The sequence below is a fragment of the Suricata suricatta genome, chromosome 13 (assembly GCF_006229205.1).
Source record: "Suricata suricatta isolate VVHF042 chromosome 13, meerkat_22Aug2017_6uvM2_HiC, whole genome shotgun sequence".
Classification (NCBI taxonomy): domain Eukaryota; kingdom Metazoa; phylum Chordata; class Mammalia; order Carnivora; family Herpestidae; genus Suricata; species Suricata suricatta.
This window is the reverse complement of record NC_043712.1, coordinates 37,084,454-37,098,208: the sequence shown is the minus strand read 5'-3', so window position 1 is coordinate 37,098,208 and position 13,755 is coordinate 37,084,454. Positions and strand designations below refer to the sequence as shown.

At 42.0% G+C, this 13,755-nt stretch overlaps 1 protein-coding gene across 1 annotated transcript in view; it reads right to left on the bottom strand.

Moving 5' to 3' along the window:
- Window positions 1–694: 694 nt before the first annotated feature.
- Window positions 695–13,755, bottom strand: part of DCAF12 (DDB1 and CUL4 associated factor 12) — a 35,029-nt gene continuing 21,968 nt past the window's right edge. Inside the window, exons 4-9 of the mRNA XM_029920310.1 lie at window positions 13,389–13,449; window positions 9,035–9,228; window positions 8,003–8,068; window positions 6,505–6,667; window positions 3,389–3,567; window positions 695–2,844 (exon numbers count right to left, since the gene is read on the bottom strand). Coding sequence (XP_029776170.1) covers window positions 2,686–2,844; window positions 3,389–3,567; window positions 6,505–6,667; window positions 8,003–8,068; window positions 9,035–9,228; window positions 13,389–13,449 — 822 coding nt within the window. The 3' untranslated portion in view covers window positions 695–2,685. The remainder of the gene's footprint in view (window positions 2,845–3,388; window positions 3,568–6,504; window positions 6,668–8,002; window positions 8,069–9,034; window positions 9,229–13,388; window positions 13,450–13,755) is intronic.

Below are 13,755 nucleotides of genomic sequence, written 5' to 3'. Positions count from 1 at the left end.
CCAAAACCTGAGGTTGGGAAAAAGCATGTCTTTGTTTCAATTTGCATTTCCCAGAAATAATTTGACTAAGGAACATTTTGCAAACACCCATCACTGTCTCATGGATTGGAATTCTAAAAACTTCATTTTGGAAAAGGCTTTTCTCCTTTAGGAAGCTCTCTTAATTGCCTCAACTAATTCACCTCCCCCTTCCTGTTTTGTGGCCTTTGATCATGTAGCTAGATGCCTGTACGAATTATATCCTGTAGTCAGTCCCAAGGCAGGTGCAAAGGGCAGCTGTATCTAGTTGCCTCGAGAGGAACAAGTGCCATGTGACAGAGGCCCAGCCCCGATGGACCTTCCAGGACTGGTGGTGAGGAGGGTGGTACGGCTCAGCAGTATGCCCTTCTCTCAGCTGTAGCCCCAAACCAGTTCTGGGAAGAGCATCACTCACCTTGGTCACTGTGTCCTCTTGCCTGGGCCTATTCATCCTCAGCTGGACCCCTGAATAAATGATCTTTGGCCAGGGCTGGGGACCAGGAGCAAGTAGGTCTTCTTAGTGTGATTGTACTTGACCTGCCTTTAGCTTTGAGGGGACTCGTGTTCCCCTTCTGCTCCAAGCACTCCTAGCCTCCCAAGGTAAACTTCCAATCAGTCATTTGGGGTTCTTTCCCTGCTGCCTCTTGGCTATACATATTCACTCAAACCACTTTGCAACTGGAATAATATTTATTTTTGTACTTGGCAAAAAGTCAAGTGCTACATTTTTAAAAACAAAATCTCAAAACAATCAAACGTATTACCCATCACAGAAGAGGGTCTGGCAACAGTACAAAACATCCTACTTAAGATCTTTTTTTTTTTTTAAATATACAAGTTGGTTTAAAATGATAGAAGTTCTGTGAGAACTAAGAAATCTACAGCCCGTAGTTTAAGAATAGAAAAAAAAAATTAAGACAATTAAAAGATCTATAGTATCCAGCATTTTTTACTTAATTCCCTGTTTATAGCACCTAATTCTCTAGGTTAGAAGATGAGAATTCTAGAACCTGTGGTATGCACCTTGTATCACCAAGATAGGGCGGACTTGCTGTCTCCCTTCCACACCAGCCCCCATTACCAAGGAGAAGGCACTCTTTTTTTCAATCTCCCCACTTACACCCAGAGCAGAAGGGGATAACTGGGAGGGCAATTTAGAAACGAGAGTGCAGGAATAAATGACTTTTCCTTTCCCCCAGAAAGGGCTGTTAACAGAAGCAGAGTATGTGCTTATAATGGAGGAGGAATTTGTGGGTGGGAACAGCTGCTTTCTGCAACATGATGCGTAAAAAGCAAGGAATAACTGGACATCATGGTCAGTTGCCTGCAAGTTTCAAAACCTCAGACTAAACACAGTTCAAAGGAGGAACAAATTACTAATCACATCAATGCTGTTACATGCACAATGTTGCTGGCTCTAGGCCACCCACCACCACCCCAGGGCTGAGCCAACAGAGTGGGAGAGGTGGCTTCAACCCCAGAGCCCCACTGTAATAAGAAAATGAACATTCCACACATGAAGCACTCGCTACACACAGATAAACCCCCAGCTTACCCCCACCCTCCTGGACTGAATCCAATTTAGAAAAGCAAAGCAAAACCCACTTGGGGAGATCAGAAGAAAGGCAAAGGAGAAGTTTCTCCCCAAAGCCAAGGGGACTGAGTATGTGAATCTTAGCAGACGTAAGGCCCCCTGCTCAAGGCCCCTGAGATACCATATCAGGTGTTGTTTGAGGGAAGGAGAAGGACGACTGGGATAGGGATTCTCTTTACCAAGTTCCACCAAGACTTCTGCAGCCTCCAGAACTGCATCTGGAGACCCTGATGTTTTAGGGGAGTGGCCACTGGCTCAGTCGATGGGAAGTTGAAGTGGAAATGACACACAGAAGTGTTCTCACCTGGGGAACACAAGATTGGGAAGATAGGTAGGGGACAGATCACCCTGGAGTCCTGGCATGAAAGTCACCAGGAAGCCTGTAATCTAACTCAAAGGGTTTTCTTGGCGGTGATTGTTTTCTTTCTGTTTTTACTTCCTATAATCAGTGCTGTTAGACTTTAAAAAACAAGATAAAGACTAGTCCCAAAGCTGACTCTGTGAATAAAGTTGTTTCTTTTATAAATATTTTAATTACAAGTAATTCTTACTCCAGGTAATTTCAGTGACACACAGAATTTGCAGGCACACAAGTTCTCTCTCTCTCTCACGCGTGCACACACACACACACACACACACACACACACACACACAGCCCCCAAACTTTCACAGAAAGTCTGACAGCAACCACATAATTATAAAGGAACCCTACCTCTCAAGAGTGAGGTAAGGGTGAGAATGACTATGCCAGCCTCTGCCAGAAGCCAGATAGGGGAGAGTGTGTGTCACTTAAAGAAAAATACAAATAAGAATTAACAATGTTTGGTTGAGAAGCCAGAAAGAAAAAAGATAGAAAGAAACTCTGATTACCAAAAACAAAAAAAGGAAAAAACAAAAAAAACACTTCAGATTTCTGTAGAGAGCTTCCTGTCAAGTGCCTAAACCATAGGCAAACTCTCGGGTTCCCACTAAAATAAGGGCCTCACACAATTGGAAGAAAATCAAAAGAAACAAGGAAACTAAGGATGGAAGTTAGTGTAAATCTCTGCATTTGGGGAAAGAGTGAGTTGTCATTAGCTCCAGAGCCCAGCATAGTTTCCATGGAGCCCTGAAGGTAGGGGACCTCCTGCCACAAAGAGTTTCGTTCCGGACGAGTCGTAGCAGTGGGTGTAAACAGCATTGGGGAAGACATCAATGTCCGAAAAGTAATTCCTCCAGGTTTCATCATGATTCTATGGGAAGAAAAGGAGACAGTTAATACCTCTAGGCCATGGGGCAGAAAAAGGGGTAGGAAAGGACAGGAATGCCTTCTGGTCTCCGTTAGAGGAGAGGTTCTTGCATCTAACCTGATGTCAGGAGACTGGTGCTCATGGGAAATGGAGCCTCATTTTTCCAAATGAACATTAGGGAGAAGTAAACAGGCTGAAGAACTACTATACAAACCTAAGGTCTTCTCAGGACAGTTGGAATCAAACTCTTTAATAATAATTCAGTAGCAGCCACGGTGGGGGGTTCCTTCTCCCTCTGCTCTATTATCACCTGGGGGTAATCCTAAGTCAATTAGTGTGTCTTACTGGGTCTCAGTTTTCCCACAGACATGTAGACACAGAAGCAAAATCAAGGGAAAGTGCCTCTCTCTGCTCTAAGGAGTGCCTCTTACCAGTGAAAAAGTATGTGGGTAGCTGGTGTTATCAGTGGGGGTGGGAGCAGGTAGGTAGACTGAAGACGGTTTTTCTGTCACTGTTCAGTAACCATATCAGGCAGGGGCTTACTCACCAGCCAGCCCTTGCCAGTGGTTAGTTTCAAATTCTCCCCTGCTAGTCTGGGCTTGGACCCATAACAAGCTGAGAGCCTCTCTTCCAGGAATCTCTGAGCTCGGATGTCATAGAACAGCAGGGAGCCCTGCCCCGTGCCCACAGTGATGATATGCTCATAAAAGCTCACTGACCGGATCCCTGAGAGAGAGAAAAGGAAAGGACTGTGAGTTGGGAGAGTATGCACTTGACGGTCTGCCTACCTGAATTTCTGCGGCATTGAGTTCACATGGCGGCACCCACATCCAAGAAAATGCCTTTCCCATGGCAGGTATATCTCTTTTAAAAAATTTTTTTTCTTTTAAATATTTATTTACTTTTGAGAAAGAGAGAGACAGAGCATGTATGGGAGAGGGGCAGAGAGAGAGGGAGACACAGAATCCAAAGCAGGCTCACAGCAGAGCCTGATGTGGGGCTCAAACCGACGAACCGTGAGATCATGACCTGAGCTGAAGTCAGACACTCAACTGACTGAGCCACCCAGGCGCCCCTCCCATGGCAGGTATATCTCATGCAAAAGCCTGAGAATGCTGGTGCCACACTGCCAATCCATGCACTAACAGGAACCCTCCCATAAGCCTTAGGGATGCCTTAGATCTTTTAGCCTAAGACCTGTGCCCTGAACTGTGTCCTGAACGTCCCTGCCTCCCCCAGACTTACTGTGGAGTTATCTTTCATAGCTCTAACCTCTTCTTCACTGTTTCAAACCTACACTAAAACAGGGTAACCTGCATATTTACAAATCATTATATTAAGGACTTCCTATCTGACCTAAAACCCCTACCATGACACTGCAAGAGATCTTTATCTGGTATTGTGTCTGTGGATCAAAGAAGTGCACAGGGTTTGAAGATGTCTCTTGGCACAAAAGAGGTGCTTGATAATATCTATGGGATCAGTAACTTATTAGGTATGAAAGCTACTCCTGTAACAATAACCATGGTCTCTTATTGAAGCTTTATTAATTTTTTAATGTTTTTATTTTTTTGATAGACATAGTGTGAGCGGGGGAAGGACAGAGAGAGAGGGGGACACAGAATCTGAAGCAGGCTCCAGGCCTCTGAGCTGTCAGCACAGAGTCTGATTTGGGGCTTGAACTCATGATCCAGGAGATCGTGACCTGAGCTGAAGTCAGAAGCTTAACCAATTGAGCCACCCAGGCACCCCTAAAGCTTTATTTACTTATTTTTTTAAAAACTCATTTTTTTTTTATTTTTAAAAAATGTTTATTTATTTATTTTGAGAGAGAGAGCAGGGACCGGGCAGAGAGAGATGGGCAGAGAGAATCCTAAGGAGGCTCCACGTTCAACATGAAGCCCTACATGGGGCTCGACCTTATGACCATGAGATCATGACCTAAGCCAAAATCAAGAGTCCGGCGCTTAACAAACTGAGCCACTCAGGTGCCCCTAAAACTTAAAAAAAATTTTTTTAAATCTTTAACTAATCTCTATACCCAACATGGGGCTTGAACCTACAACACCAAGATCAATGCTCTACCCTCCTAGGTGGCCAGGAATGTCCCTCTTAAAGCTTTTCAATGCAGATATCATTCCAGCCAACCTTCATTACCCTTATAATTCTCACTATACACCTTATTCTCTCTGCATTGAAACATGAGCATCTTTTTTTTTTATCTTTATTTTTAGAGATAGAGACAGAGAGTGAGCAGGGAAGGGGCAGAGAGAGAGAGGGAGACACTGAATCCGAAGTAGGCTCCAGACTCTGAGCTATCGGCACAGAGCCCAACGTGGGGCTCGAACCCACAGACTGTGAGATCATGACCTCAGCATAAGTCAGATGCCTAACCAACTGGGCCACCCAGGCGCCCCATGAGCGTCTTAATTACAATAGAAAACAAACCCCAAACAAAAGCCACTTTTGCAATATCTGAATGAAATTAGACACTACCTGAAAGAGGCTAAACTGTAATTCTTTTTTTATTTTATTTTTAATGTTTATCTATTTTGGAGACAGAGCATGAGCAGGGAAAGGGCAGAAAGAGAGGGAGACACAGAATCTGAAGCAGGCTCCAGGCTCTGAGCTGTTAGCACAGAGCCTGACATGGGGCTTGAACTTGCAAACCACGAGATCATGACCTGAGCTGAAATCGGCCACTTCATCAACTGAGCTACCCAGGCACTCCGAAACTACTTCTTATCGTGCCTTTGAGGACTCCCAGGATAATGTAGCTACATTTTTACATGAGAAGGCGACCAAAGTGAGATGAAGAAAATACACTGTTAACTTGCATGATCTGGATTCTAGTCCCTGGCTGTTCTTCTACCAATCCAGAAGGTGTTGAGCATGGTATTTAGCTGCTCTGGGTCTCAGTCTCCTCATCTATAAAACAGAGGTAACACTAACCTTACCTTTTCCTACCTGCTTCCTATAGGATTCTAGGTAAAATGAAATAAGATATCAGATAAAGATATCCTGAAATCTTAAAGTACATTACAAACATAATCTTTTTATTCCTTGATAATGAGTGCTCTGAGAGAAAATAATGCTATAAAAGATGGGAGGCTGAAGCTATAATTAATCCAGTGATTGGAACTAAACTATTTTCTTCAGCTTTACTGAGGTATAATTGCAAACAATACTGTACGTATTTAATATACATAATTTGAAGTTTTAACATATGTATATACCCATGATACTATCACCATAATCAAAACAATGAACATATCCATCACCCTCAAAAGTTTCCTCATGCCCTCTATAAACTCTTCCTCACTGCACATCATCCCTTAGCATAAAATGATTTTTACAGTTCATATAGGGCACAAGCAAAAAACTACCACAGGACAGAAAGTCAAGATGTATGAAAAAATATGAAAACCACCAATATCCTGACTGTTGGTTTCCACTGAAGGCTTCTATGGCCACAAATTTGCCTGTGGTATTGCAGCTCTGTTGCCATTTGCAGGTATTTAAGCTCCCTCCATGTGTTACCAAATACCTCCACCAGGTGTTCCAAAAGATTACTATTCTTATTTGGAAATCAACATAGAAACTGAAAGTCAAAACCCATTTGCAACACAGCTCTAAGCCTCAGGGGCCTACCAGGACTCTTACCACTGCCTCGCTCCCTGGAGCAAACAGACTTGACGTTGTATGATGGCTGCCGTGGATCCAAGAAGGAGACATGAGCTTGGGAGCCCACTGCATATACTGACCATTCACTACCGTAGGCCAGGCACACATTCTCACGGCAATACGGCAGCTTGGTAGAGAGGAGCTGAAAGAGAGAGAGGAGTAATGCACACGTGGCAATACCAGAGAATGTACTATAGGGCATTGCTCTTAGATGCTCGCCTGTGTGGGCTTCCTTCACACACCAGCCACACAAAGTCAGAGATAAAAAACAAGCCCTGATTAAGGAAATAATGCCCTGTTGCACTCCTAAGTAAATAAGAGAAAGAGAGAGTGACTGTAATAAGCAAGAAGATCTAGTATTGAAGAGGACTGATAAAGGAAAAAAGATTAAGGTGAAATTAAATAATCAGAAACAGAAAAGCCTATACGTATAGGTTATTTCCAGGGGTAACCCCAGGGCACTGAAGCCAAGGTAACACTCTGTTCTCTGCCAGGACTCTCTCTGCCACCACGCTATTCCCCACTTTTCAGATAAAGGGGCTAATTTCTGGCTATCCTCAGCCTACATCCCCAATTACATGAGAGATGTACACTACAAAAAGCACACTCATGGGACTGGCTCAAACCTAGGTGACACCCCTCAGACTTAACTGCATCCTTGTCAATAAGTCAATCCTCAGCAGGTGCCCACTGCATGTAAGGTACCATGCAAGGTCAGTGGAGCTCAAAGGCTGCTTGACATGAAGGAGTAATTCCTGAAACTCTGCTTCTTCCTGAGAAAGAGTCTATCACAGAAATAATAGGCAGCAAAGGCCTCTGGGATAAGAAGAAGGCAAATACCCCACAGGTAGGTTTGACTTTATGTAAAAGTTGCTTGTAAAGATTGTAAATATTCTCATTACCTATTATTTTTTAAATGATTTATCTTAATTAATTTTCAGTTATAATATGCTAAATGGCAAATAATCCATAAACAAATATTTAAATGCCTGTAGATTGGAGGACTGCTAGCTAAAGGAGTCTCAGTAGGTCCTTGCAATGTGAAAGAATCACCACCTCTTATCTCTCTTTTTTAATGTTTATTTATTTTTGAGAGAGAGAGAGAGAGAGAGACAGATAGACAGCAAGAGTGGGGGAGGGACATAGAGAAAGGGAGACACAGAATCTGAAGCAGGCTCCAGGCTCTGAGCTGTCAGCACAGAGCCTGTCGCGGGGCTCGAACCCACAAACCATGAGATCATGACCTCAGCTGCAGTCTGGCATTTAACCAATTGAGCCACCGCACCTCAGCGTCTGATCTCTTTAAAAAGGTTTGAGAGGCACATCAGGCTCAGAATTCCATGCACTGTGCAATAACATTGCTGGACCCTTGGAAAACTGGTTCTTTAGACAAGAATGAAAAGGCTCAGAGAGAATAAATGTATTTTAACCAAAAGGTGTATTTTTAGGTAAAACCACTAAGTCATGTTCATCATACCTTAGACAGTGTATTTTCAGCCTTCCAGAGATGAAAATAACCATCCAGAGATACTGCCCCCAATTCCTATAAAACCAATGAAAAAACAGGTTATATTTCAATCTGTAGTAACTAACATATACAATAGTAAGCAGGGGAAGACCCTGAAGGTTGGTGTCTTCCCAGTGTTCATTCTTATCCCATAAGGATTCCAGCAGGGGGGCCAGGAATTGTCAGCCCATCCTCTCACTCTATGGAATGCAGCTGGATAGCATATTAAATCAAGGCTGCTGCTTGGGAGAATTTAGGAAGCCAGCCAGGTTCTAGCAATACTGTAAATACCTATGGTTTAAAAAGTCCCTATTGCACAATCATTCCCATGACATCTCATTGGATAGTTGTAGTAGAGCACACACATGAAGGATAGTTTCATAAATCTCAGTGTGAGAGCTTCTCTGAGTGGAGGATCTAAATCTACTCCTAAGCTGTAACTATGGACAGGAGATAGGAGGCTAAGAGAACTATCCTTCAAATGTGGCCTGATTCAGATTTGGGGAACTCTTCTCCTCTTCTGGCTCTGAGTCTCCACCCTATCATTCAACACTGCCAGTTTCAGATCTGATTCAATGATTAGGCAAGACCTGCTGTCAGTGTTGATACGAGGCAGTGAAGAATGAAAAGAAACCAAATACCAAGACATAAAAGTGACTGCTTTCAGAGGCACATATGAAAATCACACTCAAAATAGAGCACTTGCAAAGGCATGTGCAAATGAGAGACAGTCAAATCAGAGTGGCCCTGGTCAAACTCTGAGAGGCATACTCAGAAATATGGACCATCCAGAGAAATACTGCAGAGCTCAATGCAAAGGATGGGTTTCATAATCTCAGTTATAATTTCTCACCAGCATCCCTCAGCCTTCAATTCTCCATAGGCTCAGAACTAAGCTATGTAACAAGGACTGACTTGGAAAGAGAAGGGAAGTGAATCTTGCAAGATTTAAGCCAAGAAGTTGAAGCAAGAGGAAAAGCTTCCTCTTTGGAAAACTCATACCTTGTTCTTGTTGTTGAAGGCCAGAGCCCGGACCTTGCAGTTGTCAGGATTTGTGTCCTCCTTGGGAATGTCCTTTAAGGCCTTGTGAGTGATGTGAGCATACTCAGGGACCCGCGACACATTGTGCCTTGCATCACTTTTGGTCAACACATCGTCTGTCACCTCCCAGAGTCCCATAGAGCCATCACGTGAGCCTACAGAGTAAGGAAACCACAGATGTTAGACATACCCAAATCTCGATGGGACAGTCCTAAAGGAAACCAAGATGGGCTTTCTCAGTTTAGCTCTTTGTGCATCATCCTCATATGTGCTGAAGCTTCATCAGATGGCCCACCACGAAACAAAGAACAGCATACATTTTAGTAGGTATATCAATAGGATGATTCAACTAAGGTATAAGAATTACAATATAACCTTTAACTGTTGATGAGATTTTTCAAGAGAATTATATAGTTTTGAGAAAGCTCAGTAATTTTCCAAACCAAATGCTTAGGTTACTTGGGCATGCATGCACAGGTGAAGTCTGCTGGGCAGCAGGATTTGGGGACCTTCCATCTCAATGGTGCTTAATATCTTCTGTATGCCTCTGATAGACTTAGGAATGTTAAAAACCCCTTTCTCTAGAGAAATACACAAAACACCACATTGTACATTCAATTTCAGGTAGGTTCATGAACCTCTTGAAGGCTTTCCATGGACCTATAGGGACCATAATTCCCAAATTAAGAAATGCTTGGGGCGCCTGGGCAGCTCAGTGGGTGAAGTATCTGACTTCAGCTCAGGTAATGACCTCAGGTTTTCGAGCTCCACATTGGGCCCTGTGTTGACAGCTCAGAGCCTGGAACTTAATTTAGATTCTGTCTCCCTCTCTCTCTGTCCCTCTCTCTGCCTCAAAAATAAATAAACTTTTTAAAAAATCTTAAAGAAAGAAAAGAATGCAAATTTGAGGCACCTGGCTGTCTCAGTCAGTAGAGCATGCCATTCTTCATCTCAGGGTCCTGAGTTCAAGGCCTATGTTGGGTGTAGAGATGACTTAAAAAAAGAAAAAAAAAGGATAACTGTTCTACAAAAAATGAGTACTTTTAAAAAGAGTTTCCCTTAGCAAACAATAATGAAGCACTTAAAAAACTGAGAACACTTTTCTTTGAACTGAGCCCTGAATACATTGCTGGTGGCAAGCTAAAATGGGACCATCTTTCTGGAGGACAACTGAGCAACCTGCAGCCAAACCCAGGTCTGTGTTCCCATCTAGGAATAATGTACTATCATAAGACACACGCAAAATGATGTTTATTCAGAACAATTTGTATGTCCTATAAGAATAAGGCGATGTTATAGTCACAAAATAGAAAATCAAGAACTATTAAAAAAAAAATCCTGTTTTAGGGGCACCTGGGTGGCTCAGTTGTTGAGCATCCCACTCTTGATTTTGGCTTAGGTCATGATTCATGGTTTGTGAGCTCAAGCCCCAAGTTGAGCTCTGCAATGATAGTGCAAAGCCTGCTTGGGATTCCCTCTCTCTGCCTCTCTGCTGCCTGCATGCACATGAGCACACTCTCTTTCTCAAAATAAATAAATAAACTTAAAAAATATAATGTTTTAAAATCTTTTTCAGTAAAGTCATTTGCCAACTCTCCTTTAGACTAGATGGTAACTTCCCATATTGCAAATACAATCTAACACGGGAGAAATATGATCCAATTTGTTTGCATCATTTTTATAAAGATTTTATTTTTAAGTAATCTCTACACCCAACACAGGGCTCAAACCTAGAACACCGACATCAAGAGTCATGTGTTCTACCAAATGAGCCAGCCAAGTGCCACCAATTTGTTTGCATCATAATGCTTATGAGCAGGGGTTCAAAGCAGAGGTTTTATTACATGTGAAATCTAGAAAAGGCCAGAGAGAGGTGGACACATCTGGAGAACTATGCATGATTTATAATGTGGATTAAAAAATAAAACTATACAGTTTTATTACGAAAAATTCATGCATAGTGAAATGTTGACAGAATTTTACAATGAATTGTTCAATTATACCTATATTCTATCAACATTTTATTTATTTATTTAAAAAATGTTTTTAAAGTTTTTTATTTATTTTTGAGAGACAGAGAGAGACAGTGCGAGCAGGGGAGGGTCAGAGAGAGAGGAAGATACAGAAGTTGAAGCAGGCTTCAGGCTCTGAGCTAGCTGTCAGCACAGAGCCCGAAGCAGGCTTCAGGCTCTGAGCTAGCTGTCAGCACAGAGCCCGACGTGGGGCTCGAACCCACAAATTGTGAGATCATGGCTTGACACTTAACTGACTGAGCCACCCAGGCGCCCCAGGAAAAATAATTTAAAGAATTAGTTGGAAAGCATCATGAAGACTGGATTGGAGAAGACAAGTATAGAAGCACAGAGAAAATGTGGAAGGATACTAGGGTAATTCAAGATCTAGATGATGAGCACTCTAGCAGAGAAAAAAAAACCTGTATATAAGAGGATTTTTATTTAAGTATAGGTGACAATGTTTATAAGACATACTTTAAAAAGCAGTTTAAACATGGCATGGTATTCTAAGGAGACTGAAGACCCTAAGAGGAGTTTTAGTTTTCTGCTGTGCACTTGTGTGGAAGGTTGGGAGCATTCACAAATATATGTCCACAGGGAGGAGGGGATCTTGGAAGAAAGATGACGAGTATGAATATGCTGAATCTGAGGCAGAATGTTCAGGGGTTCATATTCATCATCATGCTGGACATTAATAATGGTTAAGAAGTACTGGGCACTTTTAATACAGCAGCCACTATGCATTATTTCATTTAATCTTACCAGATCTGTCTTACAGAGACAAAGAGTGCGCCAGCAGAGGAAGGGCAGAGAGAGAATCCCAAGCAGGGTCTGAGCTGCCCATGCAGAGCCCAACACAAGGCTCAAACCCACAAACCATGAGATCATGACCTGAGCCAAAATCAAGAGTCAGGCACTTAACCAACTGAGCCACCCAGGTACCCTCAGAGCCCATGTTCTTAAAACCTGTTATAATGTTCAGAAAATGTAGATTTGGGAGTTAACAGCTTGAAAACATAGGATGTTGGCAGGGTATTTCAAGGAGAAGGGAGGCTTTCAAAGCAAAGTCAAGTCCTGGCTCTCAACAGCCAGATATAGTACAGGTTACTGTCATATGGGCAATCTCTATTATAAAGGTGACAGGTATTCTGTTAATGACTGTGTGCCCATGTCCTGCCTGAAATACCAAGATTGTTTATGAGAAGTATCTTTAATAAAGCTGGATACTGTTTGGCTTAGAAAAAAATTATTAAAAAAAAAAAAAAGTGACAGGACTCAGCTTCTGCCTTCAAACAGCTCTCGTTCCCCATGGAGGCAAATGACAGGGAATCTAAAACCTTCTAAACCACTCCTGGGTAATTCTGACCTGTAACTATGTTTCTTCATTAGATTTATCTTCCCTCTTGGCTCCTATTGCCTTGCAAAGAATTGAAAGAAGAAATATTTATGTTCCCTTAGCTTTGTTAGTAGCAGTTCTAAGTATGGGCTTTGAAATCAGATCTGGATTCAGATCCTGAGTCCATCTGTTCCTATTAGTGTGTCTTCTGGCAAGTTATAATAACCTCTCAGAATCTAAAGTTTCTCATTTTTGAAATGAGGCTAATAATGCAAACCTTTTAGTTTTATTCTGAGGATTATACAAAATAACCTATGTGAGGTACTTAATTTAGCAACTATTATGATTATTTTTATTTGGGAATCTCAAACTGGGGATTGGATTTTTATATATGGTTACCCAGCAAACCCGGTTAGCACTCTGAGCCTACTTTCTAGGCTGCTGTGGGTATCCAGAAAGCATTTGTGTATCTCTTTATTATCTTCTTTACACTCATTTCCATGTGTTTTTTTCTGACTTCAACCCATGGGAAAGAAATTCCCCCAATTCTATATAGCTTTTATCAATAAGAAGTACATTATATAGTTATACAGAAAATAATTGCTCCTAATACTTCACATCAACCTTTCCCCACTTTCAGAACGATTGCCACAATGAAACCCCACAAAAACTCTGAGGCTAACATGCCATCACATATACTTTTGGAAACAAAGCAGAATATGAATAATAAATGAAGAATGCCAGTAAACCTATACTTTCCAGATCAGGAATATACAGGGGAAATGACTTATCCAAGGATGTATGGGAAGTCAGAGAAAGAGCCAATATTGGAAATAAGATCTCCTGGCCCCTGGCTGATGGTCTGTTTACTGGGCTGTTTCCAATCGTACTACTACCCCTTTTCAACTTCTAGGCTCCTTCCCTCTCTGCCACATCGAAACTCCATACAAAAGAGTAATTTTACCAGATACCGCCATAGTATCACTGATCCATGCAATGGAAAAGATCCAATCCTTGTGTCCATCCTTGGAGAGGCAGAGTGATAGATAGGTAAAGAGACAGATGGAAAAAAAAATTAGTAAAATAAGGATTACAATGCATACTCTTGAACAGCATATGGTCTGACTCAAAATATCTTTGTAAAAATGACAAAGTGATCTCTGATGATACTAACCCACAGGGCAGGATCCCACAATTTTTAACATCTGCCTTGAGAAGCTCAATGCTGGAATTAAACTGGCATTTCTATAGGCAATGAACATGTCTGGTAGACACACAGCTCTGGTCTGCCACCTCTGGGTGTCTTATTTGGGGTTCCTACACACAATCAC